Source organism: Pyxicephalus adspersus, chromosome 9 (genome assembly GCF_032062135.1).
Source record: "Pyxicephalus adspersus chromosome 9, UCB_Pads_2.0, whole genome shotgun sequence".
NCBI classification, from domain to species: domain Eukaryota; kingdom Metazoa; phylum Chordata; class Amphibia; order Anura; family Pyxicephalidae; genus Pyxicephalus; species Pyxicephalus adspersus.
The window spans coordinates 8,462,752-8,481,798 of NC_092866.1; the positions used below are offsets into that span (position 1 = coordinate 8,462,752).

The 19,047-nt window shown below is 42.0% G+C and overlaps 1 protein-coding gene across 1 annotated transcript in view; it reads right to left on the reverse strand.

Annotated features, from left to right (window-relative positions):
- SLC9A5 (solute carrier family 9 member A5) overlaps nt 1–19,047 on the reverse strand; it is a 77,165-nt gene that overhangs the window by 15,201 nt on the left and 42,917 nt on the right. Inside the window, exons 7-13 of the mRNA XM_072422484.1 lie at nt 18,791–18,993; nt 10,405–10,494; nt 8,960–9,030; nt 8,730–8,859; nt 6,449–6,537; nt 6,242–6,368; nt 5,273–5,437 (exon numbers count right to left, since the gene is read on the reverse strand). Of these exons, the coding sequence (XP_072278585.1) occupies nt 5,273–5,437; nt 6,242–6,368; nt 6,449–6,537; nt 8,730–8,859; nt 8,960–9,030; nt 10,405–10,494; nt 18,791–18,993 (875 nt within the window). The remainder of the gene's footprint in view (nt 1–5,272; nt 5,438–6,241; nt 6,369–6,448; nt 6,538–8,729; nt 8,860–8,959; nt 9,031–10,404; nt 10,495–18,790; nt 18,994–19,047) is intronic.

Below are 19,047 nucleotides of genomic sequence, written 5' to 3' on the forward strand. Positions count from 1 at the left end.
TGCCTGTGAGGACAGTGGTATGATCTGGGGTGCTTGTGGGAGCATTGTTATGGTCTGGGGTGCTTTTGAGGACAGTGGTATGATCTGGGGTGCCTGTGAGGATAGTGGTATGATCTGGCGTGCTTGTGGGGGGATTGTTATGATCTGGGGTGCTTTTGAGGAAAGTGGTATGATCTGGGGTGCTTGTGGGGCAGTGGTATGACCTGGGGTGCCTGTGAGGACAGTGGTATGATCTGGGGTGCTTGTGGGGCAGTGGTATGACCTGGGGTGCCGGGTGCTTGTGGGGCAGTGGTATGACCTGGGGTGCCTGTGAGGACAGTGGTATGATCTGGGGTGCTTGTGGGGCAGTGGTATGACCTGGGGTGCCCGTGAGGACAGTGGTATGATCTGGGGTGCTTTTGAGGAAAGTGGTATGATCTGGGTGCTTGTGGGGCAGTGGTATGACCTGGGGTGCCTGTGAGGAAAGTGGTATTATCTGGGGTGCTTGTTGGGGCATTGGTATGATCTAGGGTTCTTGCGTGGGCAGTGGTATGATTTGGGGTATCTGTGAGGACAGTGTTATGATCTCGGTTGTGAGGGGGTCTGTTTTATGAAATGGAGTGTGAGTGGATGCAGTTTTATATTCTGGGGTACCTGTGGATCAGTGTTATGATCTAGGCCTATTTAATGTACAGCGCTGCGTAATATGTTGGCGCTATATAAATCCTGTTTAATAATAATAATAATAATAATAATAATAATAATAATAATAATAGGCTGCCTGTGGGGGCAGTGATATAACCTTGGGTGACTGTGGGGGCAGTGTTATGATCTGGGGTACTTGTGGGGGCAGTGTTATGATCTTAGGGTGCATGTAGGGGCAGTGTAATAATCCGGGGTGTCTGTAGGGGCAGTGTTATGATCTGGAGTGGCTTCTGTTGTTCAGGTCAAGGTTTAGTATTGTGCCCAAAAAATTAAGTCAGATGACCACCTAAATATACTGAATGACCAGGTTTTTCCATCTGTGGTTTGTTCTTCCCTGACGGTATGGGTATATTCCAAGATGAATATGCAAGGATTCATCGGGCTGATATTGGGAGTGTGATTTAGTGAGCATGAGACATCACTTTCACCCATGGGTTGACCACCACAGAGTTCAGATCTGAACCCCATTGAGATCTCTGGGATCTGCTGGAGAAACTTTACACAACGCTCCGACTCTCCCATCATCAATACAACATCTTGGTGAACAATTAGTGCATCTCTGGATGAAAATAAATGTTGAGATATTTCACAAGCGTATTGAAATGAAAACACAACGAATGCAAAATCTACATAAGGTGCAACGATATGACTTTTTTTGGCCATGCCCATATATGAATGTATGACTGCAAAGCCGACCCAGTAAAAGGGTAAATATTAGAAGATGTAAACTGAAATGAGTAGCAATGAGGACAAATTAAATACTATCTCGTTATACGTATGTCTTGGCTGGACCTAAATATTCCATTTTGCTGGTTACCCTGAGGTTTCTCTCTCAGTTACTCACTGAGAAGTGGGAAAATAATGTTGACATGAATCCGACTCGATAACCATCTGCAGATTGAATTACCGTTTGCTAACAAACCGAGCGGCAGCGCTCAGTATGGAACAATTACGTAAATAGGACAAGCTTGTAAATAAATACATTGCAGACGTCTCCTCTATCCAGAAGGTAGCCTTGGAAACAGCACTCGTACGGCATTACACGTCTTGCTGCCAAAATATACCAAAGCCTTTAATAAGACAGAATGTACCAACATTCAGCATTGTAATAAAATATTCACCCAAGTAAAAATGAGTTATGTCAGTCTGGAGAATTGAAAAAAAGATCAATTATTAAAGAGGACCTCTGGTACCTTTACAAGTTTGCTGGAATATGTCCAATATTAATATCAATACACAACAATAGTGATTATTTTCAAAAAGGACCAACAAGGGGAAAGGAAAAAGGAACTCCTCCCTTCAACATAGATAATGGCGCCAACCCCAATAAATACTGGTGTACACCGTGAGCTAAGAAAAATGCAGAGAAAGCGGGTGTAGCCTAAATTGTATTAAAGGTCATCAACAATTTTAACAATTATGAACATACAAAACAGTAAGTACACTGTGTGTATCAACATTCAGTCATGTCCAAATAAACACTCATAGGATCCATGACTATGGTCTATACAGCAAACTATATTACGCATGAAAGAAAAATGTAACATCTCTTTTTCACGTTTCGACTATTGGCTTCTTCAAGGGTAAATTGAGAAAGTTAGCTGTCTGCATTCCCCTGCTGCCAGAAGCAACTCTGTTTGGGAATCCAATTCCTTGGTCACTTTCTAGATTACAATCTAGACCAGAAAGTGACCAAGGAATGGTCCTTCTGGACCTCCAGTCCTGTGACATTGCCTAGCTTAAGATGCTTTCATCAATTATTAAACAGGATTTATATAGCTCCAACATATTACGCAGCGCTGTGTGCATCAATGTTCTGCAAGCAAGGTTCAGCAGGGGCTTATCTGAGTCTGCTAGGAACTGCTCAGGCACCAGGATTTATATGATTGCCTCTTAGCTAACGTATCAGTTTAGGAAGTAGATGATCATCATGATTGCCTGAACAAAGATGGGGCTGTCCATAAACTCAACACATAAAAATATAGCTGTTGCTAAATTGTCTTTAAAGCAGAACTAAACCCAGTGTATACTCACCTATGCCCCTTTCCATTGCACCACCATTTTTTTTCCTTCTCTTCTGATCTTCCCATTCCGATCTTTGGCCATCTTGGTTGGCCTGCCAAGGATGACGTAAGTCCTATGCATGCACAGCTGAGCAAATTTTGACAGGTAGGGCAGCCAGAATGCTAATTGATGAAGAGACATTGCCTTCTGTTTCTGCAATAAAACCCTACTTGATGCCAAATTTTTCACATTTTCCACATTTTAAGTTGGCTGTTGATTTAGAAAAAATTGTTGGATAGGTACATGCAATCCTACCGTCACATAGATGGTTGGAACAGCTTTTGAGCTACAATGAAAGCTCAGGCGTGTCCTAGAAGCTAGAGTGCATGTCCTTTATTGTTCAACTTCTCAACCCCAGTGTAAACTTATCCAAGGCCACCACCATATTCAGTCTTATTTTCTCTTCTCATCTTTAATTTGAAACTCAGCTTCCTCTATAATTCATCATTACATTACTTTTGTAGTTTTAAGAACTTACTACTAAGTAAATTTTGGTTAAAATTAAAAGTTCAAGTTTAGCTAAATATCTGCTTTTTTCTCTACGTTGAGAAAAGTAGGTAATGGGGACAAGCGGAATGATTTAATTGTGAAAATATCAATTTGTGCCCATTTTCATTCATTTAGCCTGTGATTGATGGGAAGACCTGGCTCACAATCAGTGCTCCGTCACATCCCAAAGGTGTTCAATAAGGTTGAGGTCAGGCGACTTAACATTCTCCACACCAAACTCATCCAACCACGTCTTTATAGTGCTGGCTTTGTGCACAGGAACCCAGCCGAAGCAGGAAAGGGTCTTCACCAAATGGTTACCGCAAGTTTGCAATCACAGGCTTCTTGCATTTCACACATAATGCCTGATGTACCAAAATGTAGGAAATTCCTCAAAGCCACCAATTAGGTTAAAATTTGCCACTGAAGTTTTGAAAGACTTGTGATTCATCAACCGAGGGAAAGTGGAAGTAACACAATACAGATTCAAGAAGGAAATCCCTCCACACTTTAAAAGCCCTGAAATCTGGTTTACAACACTTCTTTCATTGTTTTTATAGTTTTTAAAAACTTTTTGTCGAGAACCCTCCCCTTCCGTTTTTAACACTACAGCAGAAAAGTCTGAAAGGGAAACCTGTAGCCCCCTGGGATACATGCTTCAAACATTCCAGGAGACTGTAGGCTGCTCCTTCAGTGCATACCTGAGATTGGGCATGTGTCATCAGGAGCTATCCTAATAAAAAAAAGGTGCCTGATGTCACGCAATTTCTTTAACATTTGCAGGAAGGCACATCACCCAATATCATGCCTGCACAGTGCAAGTTTGAGTGATGTGATGAAGAACCTGAAGAAGAACAAGAAAGAAGAAAAGAAAGAAGATGGCCACGCTTGTTGTTCCATTAGTGCCAGAAAGGAGAAGGGCCGAGGACTTTTCTCCTGTAAAGGGAAGTGATATTTTTTTTCTTGAAAGTTCCACTTTAAATTCCTTTTCTGGATGTCTGGCTGTCCCTCCAGTCTTTTCAGTTCTTTATCCTTGTTCTTGAGTTCCCTGTGCTCTGCTCCTGGATCATGAAACCAATGAAACTGGACCCATTTAGGCTTCTGTCAGTTTGGACCACACCTGATAATACATTGACTCACTACTGGCTAAAGCTTACTTATTTTGCCATGTTCTGCTGTAGATCATCTCACCTGCTGGAGCCCAGAAGAGCAAGCAAATATTGGAAGATTCCCTGTGTTGGATCTGTTTGTAAGCCAAAGCAGGAAACTGTAAGCTGATTTTTTGCGCAAGTCCACCACCACTGCTTGCAGGCCAAGCAAAATACCCTGGTGGGTTGGGTCCTGGCTTGTGGGCAATACTATGGACATATTAGTTCTAACCCCTATCCACTCCATGAAAACAAAATAACAATAAAGGTTTAGCTAATAAAATACTTTACACCAAAAGATATTAGTCTTAAGCAGGACTTAAATTTTAATGTATTGCCTCTTTATCTGAAATGCAAAGTCTGCTATTGCTGACTTTTTGAAAGTGCCTGCTGCTCGGCTGTTATGATGCCTCACTGGCTCCAATATCAGGTCTAAAAGTGTCAAACTCAAATACACAGTGGGCCAAAATTAAAAATTTAGACAAAGTGACAGGCCAAACTTGAAACTGAAATAGCATCGGTACTATAATTCCCTGCGCCTAAAAATTCCAATGTGGGGCCACGCATAGGCAAAGAGGCCGCTGGTCTGTGGATGCGAGTGATGCCGGGAATTGTAGTAGCGGATCTATTTCAATGAAGTGGCGGGCCAGCTGCAAATCATATTTAGGATTCTTTGGGGGGCAAAAAAGGACGTTGCAGGCCAGATTTGGCCCGTGGGCCAGAGTTTGATGCCCCTGCCTTAGATCTTTATCTCCATACATCGAAGCCATCAGCATCACAGTAAGGTAACCAGTTCTTTCAGCAGAGGTGAGCAATAAGAACCTACGTGTTTTTCCCTTGACAAGTTGTTTGGCACATACAGTAAGTACACATGTCCATTTCCTTACCTTCTTGCGTCCATCTTTCTTGACTCGGGACTTGGACATGCATGTGTTGTGCTTGGTAGATTTGAACGATTCCAGTCTCCGCTTCATGTTTTGTTGAAAGACTTCTTTCTCCTGGCGCTCCTGTTCATCCTGCGTCATAAAATGACGGCTGTAGCTTGACTTGCACTGCAAGAGTAGAAGATAAAGACATAAAGATCACTTGATACAGCTAGTGATTAGCATTATCTGATTTTCTTCAAATAGAGTCCTCCTGCAATCCTAGTTATTATTAATAATTTACAGTATTTATATAGCACCAACATAGTACGCAGTGCTGTACATTAAATAAGGGTTGCAAATGACAGACAGACAATGACAGGCCCAGAAGCCCAGAAGAGCTTAAAAACCAAGAGGAAGGGGAAGTATCACACAAGAGGAGGGGAGTTATGGAATGGTGGGTAAATTGTGAGGGTTTAGGAGACAGAAGAAGACAGGTAGGTGAGATTGAAGCGTTGGGTTTTGAGTGCTCCTTCAAATGAGCAGAAAATGGGAGCAAACCAAATAGTGCGTAGAAAACCCTTCCAGAGAGTCGGGGCAGCACTAGAAAAGTTTTGGAGCCGTGCGTGTGACAAGGTTAGGCAATACTTTATCGTTCCTCAATAGGGGTGGGCAAAAACAAGTAACCCCCATGCTGAAAGGGTAGACTTCTAATTTAGTGGGTGAATGATACTCCAGTGACAAGGAATGGGCAATGCCAGGACTATTGATCTCCCGGTTCATGGTGGTTCTTCTAGTAAACTATGACACAAATCAGGGGACACTGGCAACTGGAGGTTTTCAGAAGAGGTTGTGGTGTTGGAACTAAGGTAAAAGACAAGGGTCGATGGACAGGTAAGTATGACACATCTTCTATTAAAGTTCCTTTTAGATCTTCCATTACCCTTACAGCAACTCTTCAGAGAAAGTATATTGCATTTAATTAGGTCTTACCATGCGCCGTGGCTTGTAGAGGCCTCCTTTCAACACATGATGCATGACTGCGTCCTCCCTGTCCCGTCCACTGCGCACTGTGTCTATGGCCTGAAGGTCCAGACATGCCTTGCTACCATTTTCTCTGCTAAGGGGTGAGAAGCAGAGAAAAGACATCAAAGTTAGACAAATACATTGTCCCTAAAATAAAATAAAATTCAAACTTACAGCAGGTTAGTCACCGAGGTCTCAGACATGGAGGCGCGACTTGGCATTGATGGTAGAGAGAGCCTGTCAGGGGATAGTATGTGACCACCCTGCAGAAAAATAAACTAGAATTAGAAGAATTAGAACACATAAGACACATAAGATGGTGAGTACATAGACTTTTGGTCCAAAGGTTCAATATGGAAACCTGTCTTGTCCTCGTACAGCAATTCATTAATGGTGGTTGACCCTGCACCACTCCACTGTGGTATTTAGGACATTTGTGGTGTTTTAATTAAAATACTTGTTTAAATTTTTTAATTCCACCATGCTTATAGCCTGCAAAGTTCCCTATCTCTCCACAAATCTGTACCCATTTTTCCACATGGTTGGGAAATTGTGTAAAGCTGGCCACAATCTTTAAAAGCTTATTGTGCCATCTCCGTACAAGCTCTATTACATTTGGCAACCAGCGTTTAGTAGGCTGGCCTACTTATTCAATCAAATAAAATAATATCCAATGATAGAGACCTAGACATATTATAAATATTGCAAAAAATGAAGAGATTGTACAGGCGGGTTGTAACACTTTTGATCTGTTTTCGCCGGGGGGGCATTGGGTGGCATCTGTAGCAGTTTTTAGGTCATACTCTGCCAGCTGTTGACTATCCAGAACCAAGACCAAGCTTCTTAATGACTCCTCCATAGGGATGGACAACCCTAATCCTGACTCTGTGTTATCACCCGCTTACAAGATGGGGTCTACAAGTGACCATTCTAACGCACATTTTGCAGATGCTGTAAATTCCTATTGATGGGTGCCAGTCTAGGAAATTATAACCTGTCCACCTTTATTGGAGCCTTTTGGACTTCATGTTTTTCTTTTAATGACAGGGTCACTTAAAAACAAAATTGAAAGGCATCATTCAATACAAAAAAAGAACACATCTGTTCTTTGCAGATGCTGAAAAGTTAAGCCAACTTTTCTCACTTTTGGTGGGAACTCTGCTCTGAGTTCCCAGGGGAGGAGCTGGGAACAAAGGAAAGGGATATCAAAAAGTCCCATGTGGCCAGGGACAGGTCTGGGAAATATGGCACATAAGAAGCCAATGGCATGCCAATCAGGCTTCACATATAACTAAAATATCAGTTAAGTTACTTGACCCTTTAATAATTGAAGACACTGAAGCAAGAAGCATTTGAAGAATCAAGCAAGCAATGACTCCATGTTTCTCCCTGGAATGGTTTGCACTTAACACATTCGTCAAAAAACTGAAGTATATCAGTTTTCCAGTCTGATGCTTGTAAAACCATATGAGCAGGAGAAGTCTGGAGGATGTTTGGCTGCAGGAGGAAATGAGAACAATCATATGTGCTCCATCAGTATTTTCTAAAAAGGGTCCCTCCAGCTGCCAGTCCCAGCCTGACTCATGGTCTATAGCAATGCCGGATATCTATTTCTGCTCCTATGGATGGAACTGCGGCCTACAATGTCTCTGCTCCACAGCTGTGAGATTAATAATCTGTCATCTTGCCTTTTGTGGACATGACAGCTCTGCTGACTGCACAGTCCTCTGTCTTCCCTGATTAACCACAAATCCCCAGTGTTTTCATTAGACTTTTCAAAATCTTTAAAGTGAATGTAAACCCAAGAACTGAATTTATTACAATTTACCACTCCTTACTTTATAGTAACATGCTTGCTGTCATAGGGTGACAATGCCTAGGGGCTTGTTCATATTCTGCAGGAGTCTGCTAAGTGGTGCAGATACCTCTCCCGAAGAATGGATGGATGCTGGAATCTGCAAGCAGTCTTTAGCCCTTTGGAGGAGCCATATAGGCCATTCGGTGCACTTGATGAGCACCCACCAAGCACCCATCTCAGCTTTTGGATAATGGCAGGGGGTTGATCAGTTGTCAGCCAAATGGGAGCTGCACAGGGGCCACTAGTGACCCTGGGAAGAGCAATCATCATATAGCGGCAAGCTGAACTTAGCCCAAACAGTAGGATTTTTGGGTTCCGTTAGAACCAAACAAGACATCTGATATTGGCACCAATTTTGCAATTGGCTTGGTTCCAAGCAGCAACAGTAAAAAGCTTCTGAAATTTCTGAAAGCTTGCACCCCAAAATTTAAATGAGCCATGTAGGTCTCTACATTGTTACCCCCTGAAGATGTTGTAGGCTAAGCACCATTGATCACTGATCCAAATGTTCTGCAAATATTGGGAGAACTGCGGCAAAGAAAACCTGACTCAATACAATCCAAAGCTGACAAAGGATATAGATTGCTAGGCCAATACCTGGTCTGCCAGACTTAAAGCGTCACGGATGTTCAGTTTGTAGCAAACCTCCCAGATTTCATCTTTGATCCGGTACGCAGATTTCCTCATCAGCCATTGGCTTAGATATTTCTTATCAAATTGTTCCCACCTGTATAATGACAGGCAGAATAAAAGCTAAGGATATGTAACATTCACAGTAAGAACAGATGTCCTGGATGATATATATTTTTTAATCTGGGCTTACTCACTTATCCCTCCAATGGTGGTAGCCATGATGGCCGACTATATCTTCTACAGCTGCCAAGATATGATCAAAAGCCTTGGAGTGAAAAAAACACTGCAATGAATATCTTTATAAGATTCATTGATCCACATTTCCAAAATAGGAGATTTCAATAGAACCAGCCCTAAAATGAGATCATTTATATTACTGGTTTCATGTTGTACGTACTGGCTGCTTTGTCATGCAGAAACTTCCAATGATTTCCAAAAAAGCATTAATATGAATGTTATACTATAACAGTGATAAAGGACATTCCAAGCAGTTCACTCATTACCTCTCTGCACCACCTAACTTACCACACCTATCATTCTGGTGTATAGATATACTATATAGTATGAGATTTATGTTTCCAAGTGGAGAGATTCATTAAATAGTCTATTAGACAGGTTCATACATTATAAGAGTTCCCACTACCAATTAATAATTGTACAATATAAACGTCCCCATACAAGTCCCTGGTATCAGAAATCGGGTTGTTCTTTTTGTACTTTTACAGCCCCCTGATGAAGCACAAGCAGAGATCTAGCCACCAATAACTTTGCCTTCTGGCTTATAATATATTGCATGGGTTTAAAAAGGCATGCAGCCTTTTGAGATACCCATAGATATTTGGGAAAAATAAATTAACTTAGTGATTTAGTATTATAGGGAGAGGCATTAGAAGACATCAAGTTAAACCAAATGGAGAAAAATTTAAAATGGGCAAAACTTTCTTTGTAGTTTTGGATAAAATAGAGATTTGTCAGAAGCCCCTTATTTTTTGTGTGCTGTTGGGGTGTTTTCTATTTACTTACTGTAGATACAACAAGATCCAAGAACTATCTGAGATGTCATTGAATCCAAAGTACTATTGAAAGATATTCATTTTACCACCTTTTCTGGTGACAACTGTTAAATGTTGGATTTACCATCATAACAGTGAGTTACCAGGACAATTAGAAAGAGTGAATCTCTCCAGAAATAAACCTGCTTGATGTCCTAACCTTTAGTCATTATATCCTATACTAAAAATGATTTTGGTGTTAAGCTTAATTGAAGATCTCACAAACAGACTGCTGCTAAAATGGGCTCCGGCACTGCTTTTTGGTTGGGACCCCTCCATAACAAAACTGGCTGATAAAAAATGCAAAACCGTTTACATATATTTATCTCAATTGTCTATGTTTAATTTTTAAAATATGGATTCATTTTTCCACCACTTTCTAATGCCCTCTATCCCCTTCCATGCCAATGCGATGACTCTCCCTGCTACATACCCCAAGTCCCAGCTCTCGCTTTCCTCCAAACCACAGAAAACATGAGCCCGTCTCTGCGGTCTGCTGGGGGGATTTAATTAGATGGTGCGGATGATTTACCAAGGACGGAAGTACAACAGCTGCTAAGGGGGGTCGAAGATCTGAAAAGGCTTACATGCTCGTGTAATTCTTCATTTAACGTTGGCTTGTGGTGGTCCCTCCTTTTCACTTTCAGCCACTTGACAAGCGGTTTGATGGTCAGACCCTGAAATAGAAGCGAGAGGGCGGCCGTATTACTCTTCATGCAACAAACTCATCAGCATTTCAAAATTTGCATTCATTGTATCTCTTGGATACCCTACTTTTTCACCATATCGCCCTATTTATTTGGGAGTACAAAGGGTTGTAGGCTAAAATGGGTCCTAGGCAAATATATATAAGGTGGCCAAATGCACAGCATCCTAACCACCTGCTCCCTTTGCCATTTTGTCAACTGGGGCCCTTGGCCATTGGAAGGTCTACTACCTACTCTCCCATTAACACCAAACCAACCCTGCACATGGACTTACAGAACTGCAGTCTCATTCAAATGCAGAATTTTGCTTCATATTGTGGAGCATCTGAATTGTTTTGGCAAAGCATGGGTACCATATGCACCTGAGAGAACAAAGGGCATCATGGGGGAATTATGCTACTGCTATGATTGTTCTTTACAGAACACATCTTTCTCATACCTTGAGAAGGCTGGGCACCTTGCATTTTACAGAGAGACACCATGGGGTGGAAGTCCTAAAAGTAGGATCTACATTTTTTATTAGGACCTGGTTAATATTGTGCTGGACGGACATATGATCGTTTAGTCAGAAAAGTTTGCAATTATACTTATGTATAAAAAATTAAGAAAGAAAGGATAGTCTGGATTTTTCTGGCAAATAAAAAAAAATTGTGTGTATATTATTTCACATCATATAAGACACACTGACTTTGGTAGTATGCAAGTGAACAGAAATAGTAGGTCTGTCCCAAAAGTAATAAACTGGAAATCAGGAACTTATTACTAACGGCAGACGGACCGAGACTCTGCAAAGATATTCTGCTAAGTGAAACCTCTTTTTTGTGAAAACCCTTTCACATATTTTGACATCTTTTTGCAATCCATCTAAGAATTTGTCCCACCAACTAAAAATACATACTGTTCCCCTCAGATCCCCTGAGGAAGCTGAATGGTGAAACGTGTCGGGTTATGAGACGTTACCATCAGTCTAACTGTATTTGTATTTAAGGTTATCTATTTCTAGTAATAAAGCCCTGATTAAAAAAATACTTCTATACATGCCATGGGCAGTTAGTAATGGTGATGGTTTATGGGCAGCAGCATAACCAGAAATGTATGTAATACATGCGACTTAAGCTATAGACACTCGTCACATAATATTCACCCAAAATGAGCATGGCTGTTCATCTCCACCAAAAATCTTTGTACATTGGTACAGTGATCCCCTGACAACATTCATCAATGTGCCACAGCAACAACCAATTGGGAATGACTGCTGTTCGCTCCTATGGAGGAGAACACTAAGGGGTAGCACTTGCTCGTCCTTCCCCATTGAACGGAATGGCAATGGGTGCACAGTGCTTATCACAAAGTGACCATCAGTAAAGATCAATTTCAACCACAATCCTCTGATGCTCATTGGACGTCTGTTCAAGGCTATACAAAGCACTATCATATCCATCCTTTGACTCTGAATCAAAGAATAAAGCTGAACAAAGGGGTATTATGTGCTCTTTTGTATCATATCAAAGAGTTCCAGCTGGCTGAAAGGAACCACGGAGCCCAAATCATGGGATTTAACCAACTTGTACTTTTGAAGATTGAAAAAATTAGCAATTGTTTTAATTTCTGCAGCAGATATCAGTTTACAGTTTACAGAAGAGTTTCCCATTGTTGACGCCACAGGCCAGCTTAAGACTGATACCTCGGTGTGTGATCTGAGTTGGACGAACCAGACAAGTGTCCTTTGACCCCAGCAAAGGCGATCCTGAGCGTATACCCCTCACAATATATATATCCCCACCCTGCCTTGTTGTCACAATATATATATATATATATATATAGCACATTGCTGGCTTATTTATATATTAACCACCAGCAAGATGTGCTCTGCATTAGTTATAAGTGCCATTGAGATATCATTGGATATGCTGATTCACTATATCGCATTTCTCATTTCGGGATTCTGGATGGTGACAACAGTGGACCATGCATGCATAATGTGTTTTAAATTGGCTGCTTTTAGTTTCCAATGGAATTCTGCATGACCGAGTGATACACCAAACTAGGACCTTCATGGCAGAATCACCAGGTAATAAAATAAAGAAAACTGCAAAAATTCAATATCTTGAAAGTTACTTTGGACCTTTTGTAATATCTAATAAAGCTATGATCTAATCTATGAGCAAAAAACAAGTTTCAACTCTCTCCAACTCTCCAAGCAATAAATGCACTTATTCTCACTCCCCCTAATACTCAACCCATCTAACCACTGTTGCTGTACGCAGATTGAGAACCAAATTATGAATCAAAACCATGGTTTTCTTTCATCTGATGGCTCCTCCAGTCTCTTTCAGTCAAATCCTGCAAATCATTGCTCTGTACCGGATTCCTGATAGTGATAAGCACGGGCCATGTCTGCTTAATTAGGCATTTACATGGCCACTTGTAGACCATGAAACAGTGTGGCAAAACAAGAGAATGATTAGCACAGTTGTCACCTAACAAAGACCTTCATGGAATGTTCACTGGTCATTATTTTATATTATTATAGAAAAAAACAGAAAACAAAAAATGACATCAAACCCATCTTAGGTGAAAGCTAACCACTCTCCCACCCATCTTCCATGTTTTTTTACTGTATTTGAATATATAATCCCCTACTTCTGCAGTCCAGGCTCTGTGACAGCGAATGTGGGGGGACCACTAATCAAGAATTGTAGCTGAACCTGCACCCCCGGGTCCCCTACTGTCCCTTTCTGCCTGGACTGCAACCAATAGGAAGTGTCCATGTCAAGCAGAAAGTGATGTGGGCACACCAAGAAGGACCCCTCCTGTTGCAAATAAGCGAAGAAAGGAGACTCGGTACTAAAGCATCTTGTGATCATGGTTTCAGAAAAAGCCAGGGGTTGTCGGTGGAGGTTGTTTATATCAATCTGATCAGAGATCAGTCCTAAAGGTTTAGTCTACCTTCAAAGTCACATACTATCCCTTGGCCCGTAACTGTACATAAAAAATAAATTGGTACTCCCTATTCAAGATGTGCCATTCATTAGATAAACTTCCCATGACCTCATAGGTCCCAGGCTCAGAGGTAGCACTCTTGCCGTTGCAGTGCTGGGTCCCAAGTTTGAATCTCCAAGACACTATCTGCATGGAGTTTGCATCTTCTCCTCGTGTTTGGGGTTTCCTCCGGGTACTCCGGTTTCCTCCCACATTCCAAAAACATGTAGTTATGTTAATTGGCTTTCCACTAAATGCCAAAAAATGGCCTTAGACCGTATTAAAGACATATGACTATGGTAGGGACATTAGATTGTGAGCTCCTTTGAGGGACAGCTAGTCACATGACTGTGGACTTTGTACAGCGATGCATAATATGTCAGCACTATATAAATACTGTGTAATAATGAATATGTGCAAATATTAGTCTAGGTTTGGCTCTGCCTTATTCTTTTCAATAGTGAACAATGGAGCTGAATTTGATACAGTAATGCATTTACCAATCAGAGCAAGGATACTGCATGCCAAGGTAAGTACATCCAACAGCACATCCCAGATAGGGAGTGCCAATTACCTTACAAGTACCATGAGACACCCATCCTTTAACAAGCTAATACAAAATTTGGATTTAAATGTATTTTAAAGATTAAAAATGAATACAAAATCCATATGAGGATGAAAATGACATCAAACCGTCACACAGAAATCGCTGATACTACAATAAAACCGATCAAACGTTTTCTGAAATATATGAAGTCAGTAGAGAATAAATCATAAATATTAAATTATAAACACATGTATGCCTTTCTCTGCAGAAATCACCAGCAGAATTTAATTAATGTGCCCCCCCCCCATAAGCCAAGCTCAGATAAATACATTGCATTAGTCAGCTATTAAGTCGTCACAATGACTGGCAGCTCCAACCCCTTCCAGACAAGCTTCATTTGTCCTGACAGGCCAGACAACGTGAACCCAGGGAAATCTGTCATTATCGGCCCAGGTTGTCGGGTAACCCCTTCTTGCACTGTGACACCCCAATTCTTATTCTTGTATCCCCTCTCTTGTGCAGCGGCATAGCTGAGATGGGGTTAACCCCCGGGAATTCCCTGAATAGTAATTGAATCACTTGGTGCTCACAGATGTAATTGCACAATAGGATGCAGATTTGATTTAACTATTAAGGTGAATTAGGGGGACGCGTCTGTTAGATGACAGATATATCTCTGTCTGCTTTTGTATAGCGGGATGTATAATACACAAGCGGGGTGTAAATGAATTATACGGTGAAAGAACATTTAATGGACATGTCATATTATCATGATAACCTAATCGCACACGAGCTGTCACTTAGTGACCGGATAAACCGCTTTGTGATCTGCGGTTCACGGCTGAGGGTGAAAGGCAGAACTGATGGGAAAAGGAGAGATTGCAATTGTTGATGTCTTAATGAAAAAAAAATGATGTTAAGAATCCGGGGGTTTGATATGACAGAAGATGGCTTGAATAGGTTCTAATGAAAGAAAATGGATGTACTCAGGTGTTCAAGGAATTAGCAGTGGGGTAAATGCCCAGGAGATCTATTTGTCTGTGTGATAGGCAGCAATATGTGAAAAAAAGGTGGCAAGTTCTGGCACCATATGACACCTTTAGCTTATTGCATTTTGCACTTGCATTGCAAATATTGCATACTCAACTGCGCTCCTATTTAATTTTATCAGGGGTGCCTACACATTTTTGGCTTGTGAGCTACTTTTAAAATTACCAAAGTCAAAATGATCTACCAACAATAAAAACTTGGACTTAATAACTCCTGTGCTCGGTAGAGTTTATTTTGACAGGCAGGGCTCTGCGATCTACTTGCGTTGCCTTTGCGATCTACAGGTGAATTGCACCTGGGCACCCATGAATTATATGATAGTAAACCACTTTGTGCAAGTGTTTGCAGTCAAATGCATTTGCGTTATGTTTGGAGTGGGGATGCTGCATGGTTCATGGAAGAGGCAAGTTGCTTCTAGCCCTATGTTTGCTTTTCTACCTCTAGAAGAAGAACCATGCCACCACTGCAACTGCAAGGGAAATACAAGCAAATGCAGTGACTTGTGGTGCAGTTTGCTGCTTCTGGAGGCATAGCAGCAGTTTCAAATGCATCTGGGAATGGCTAACCATATGGCTTTGGACCGCACGTCTGAAAAGGGCCTTATATATGGAGACTTGGCTGGTCATTCCATAAATGCTAATATTTGGCAGGGTGCACATGCTTATGCCTAAGTCTGCTCATGGGAAACGTATTTGGCCAGGATGCTTCCCCCTAAACTAGACCAGTGACCGCATAATCCCTCCTTCCCAATGTGGGCACATCCTCCCATTGGAAACTTCTTTTTAATAAAATCGATATTCGATTGCATGGCAGCCAGAGTTGTGCATGCATGGCCAGCCATTGCCTAATATTTGTAGGCTGCTATACTATCTGTGGAGAGGTAATGGCCACTGGTCATCTGCAGATACTCACAGACATGAAATTGTCACTTTAACTGGCACAGATGTTCCAGAAAGTTTGGCCACTAGTGCCCAACCTGAGTCTGGTGGCATTTATTGTGCAGCCCTCATTGTTACTTTACATATTAGTATGAGTTTTTAAGGAGGGTGGTGGGAACACAAATGAGGACACATTGATTTGCAAAGGGGTCCTAATAGCAATGATCCCCAGCAGTCTCATGTCATGTGTCCCAGGTCTCATGAACCATGTCCCCGGGCTCTAACAACTCCTATAGCACGTCTGCTGTCTAGAACCTTTTCTTTAGCATGTCCATAATCTAGCTATCACCTGCAGCATTCAATGGCATTACACCAAATACTGTGCATGGCCCTATGGTAATATTAGGGGCCACATTTGCAACCCCCATTATCAAGCAAGTTGGCCAGCATTGTATTAGAGGGCATAGCATATGTATATTTTAATGCAATTGCTAGTGCAAGGCAGGTGTAGACTTAGGGAGGTGTAAAGTGTGCACAAGGGCTCTGATCCTTCTCAACCAACAGGGGCCCCCATTAGGGCCACAGATCATTTCTCCATGGGAGATCCAAGACACTTCTGCACAGGGTTTGCCTATGACACTGGTGCAGGGTGTACGATCAGATATTTAAGCTTCTGAAATAAAGAATAAAAAAAAAAATCCAGGATCTGACACCTTGATACTTTGTGTATAAGCCCAGCTCTCTAGTGCCCCCTGCTGGCAGCTAACTTTACACACAACAGAGAATGAAAAAGCCCCCAGCAATGGGAGTGGGAGTCTTAATATTCTATATGTAATTATAAATTGTATTACATTGATATATATATATATATATATATATATATATATATATTTATAGTATTTGAGCTCAGTAAAGATCATTAAAGAGCCAGTCCACCATTAGGTCAAGAAAATTTTAAGTGGGGTCTCCTGAGCCAGCCTCTTTCTTTTTTTATCCTGGATAATGCAATAATTTGATGGATGATGGACCGGCCAATAAATCAGAGCACAGCATGAAATGTGACTTTATCAATCAGAAAGCATGTAGAATACGCCTCCTAGTGGACATGATAGAAAACTACAACAAAGGAAAATGAGCAGCTTTTCTATGCAAATCAATCAGTGGTAGACAACCAAGATTGTTAGATTCTAATACAGGGATATTTGGATGCCTGGTGGTAACAGACTGATGCTGCCCCCAACATGTGCAGGAAACCCAGCCTAACCAGTTTCACAAAGTGCCAGTCCCATGAAGGCCAAGTGGTACCAGGCTAACCGCCTGTGCCTTTTTTGTAAAGCCCTTGCTGCTCACCTAGCATTGAAGTCCTGCCAGTTGGGTAGCACATCACCCTGTGCAATCACTATTTGCAGATTTGGTGTTGTACAGGCTCCATACTGGCTGATCCTGGGATTTGCACAATATTATTCCTTACTAATACCCACTGTACCACTACTACCAGCACTTTCCTTCTGTCCGAGGGCAGCACATTAGGGTTGCTACCTCTCTGCATAATTACTGTCCCTGTTCCCGTTTATTTCTAGCTTTTCCCATTGCATTTAAAATAAATTTACAAAAAGCTGGGATGGCAGGAGCCCCTTGTAATGGGTGCAGCTGGTGCACAGACCCAGAAATTCAGGGCAGGAATGGCGAGAGGCCCTCATAGTGGGCACAAAAGGTATACAGACCCAGGAATTGTATACTGGGGTGGTGAGAGCCCCTCATATTGGGCACAGGAGGTATACAGACCGAGGATTTGTATATTGGAATGGTGGGAGCCCCTTGTAATGGGCACATTGGGTGTACAGACCCAGGAACTCAGGGCAGGAATTGCGAAAGCCCCTCATGATAGGCACAGGAGCTATACAGACCCAGGAATTGCATACTGGGATGGCGAGAGCCGCTCATAATGGGCACAGGAGGGGTAGAGGCTCAAAACTGAATAGTGGGAGGGTGAGGAGTCCCACATAATGGGCACAGCAGGTGTACAGAACCTGGAACTCACAGCAGGGATTGGGAAAGCCCCTCATAGTGGTCACAGAAGGTATACAGACCCAGGAATTGTATACTGGGGTGGTGAGAGCCCCTCATAGTGGGTACAGAAGGTATACAGACCCAGGAATTGTATACTGGGGTATACTGGGGTGGTGAGAGCCCCTCATAGTGGGTACAGAAGGTATACAGACCCAGGAATTGTATACTGGGGTATACTGGGGTGGTGAGAGCCCCTCATAGTGGGTACAGAAGGTATACAGACCCAGGAATTGTATACTGGGGTATACTGGGGTGGTAAGAGCCCCTCATAATGGACACAGAAGGTATACAGACCTAGGAATTGTATGTTAGGATGGTGGGAACCTCTTGTAATGGACACAAGAGGTGTACAGACCCAGGAACTCAGAGCAGGGATGGCGAGAGCCCCTCATAGTGGGTACAGAAGGTATATAGACCCAGGAATTGTATACTGGGGTGGTGAGAGCCCCTCATAATGGGCACAGGAGGTGTACAGACCCAGGAACCCAGGGCAGGAATTGCGAGAGCTGCTCATGATGGCACAAGAGGTGTAGAGTCTCAAAACTGAATACTGGGAGGGTGAGGAGCCCTACATAATGGGCACAGAAGGTGTGCAGACCTGGGAATAATAAAGTCAGCAAGAACCAGAAATAAACCCCAAAATAACAAATGTGGCTCCACTATCCTTTTTCTTTCATGCAGCAGATGATTAAAACCATAGACAATAAAAAAAAATTCCAATATGGAATTGTATACTGACCTGAAACATAACGGTGAAAAACACCACGACTATAGTAGTGGCCACAAAGTAATCCTTGGCTTTGACTTTCTTGCTGTCTAACAAGATGACCAGAGCGAATGCCACCGCTCCTCGCAGACCCCCGTACGACATCACAACCTGATCGATCCTGTCCAGTGGGAGGAGTCTAAAGCGATTTAATACGCACGTCTGTAGGATAACACCTGGAATATAATGCAAACGGGTTATTGGCTTTTGTTTAAAATTATTTTTTTTTA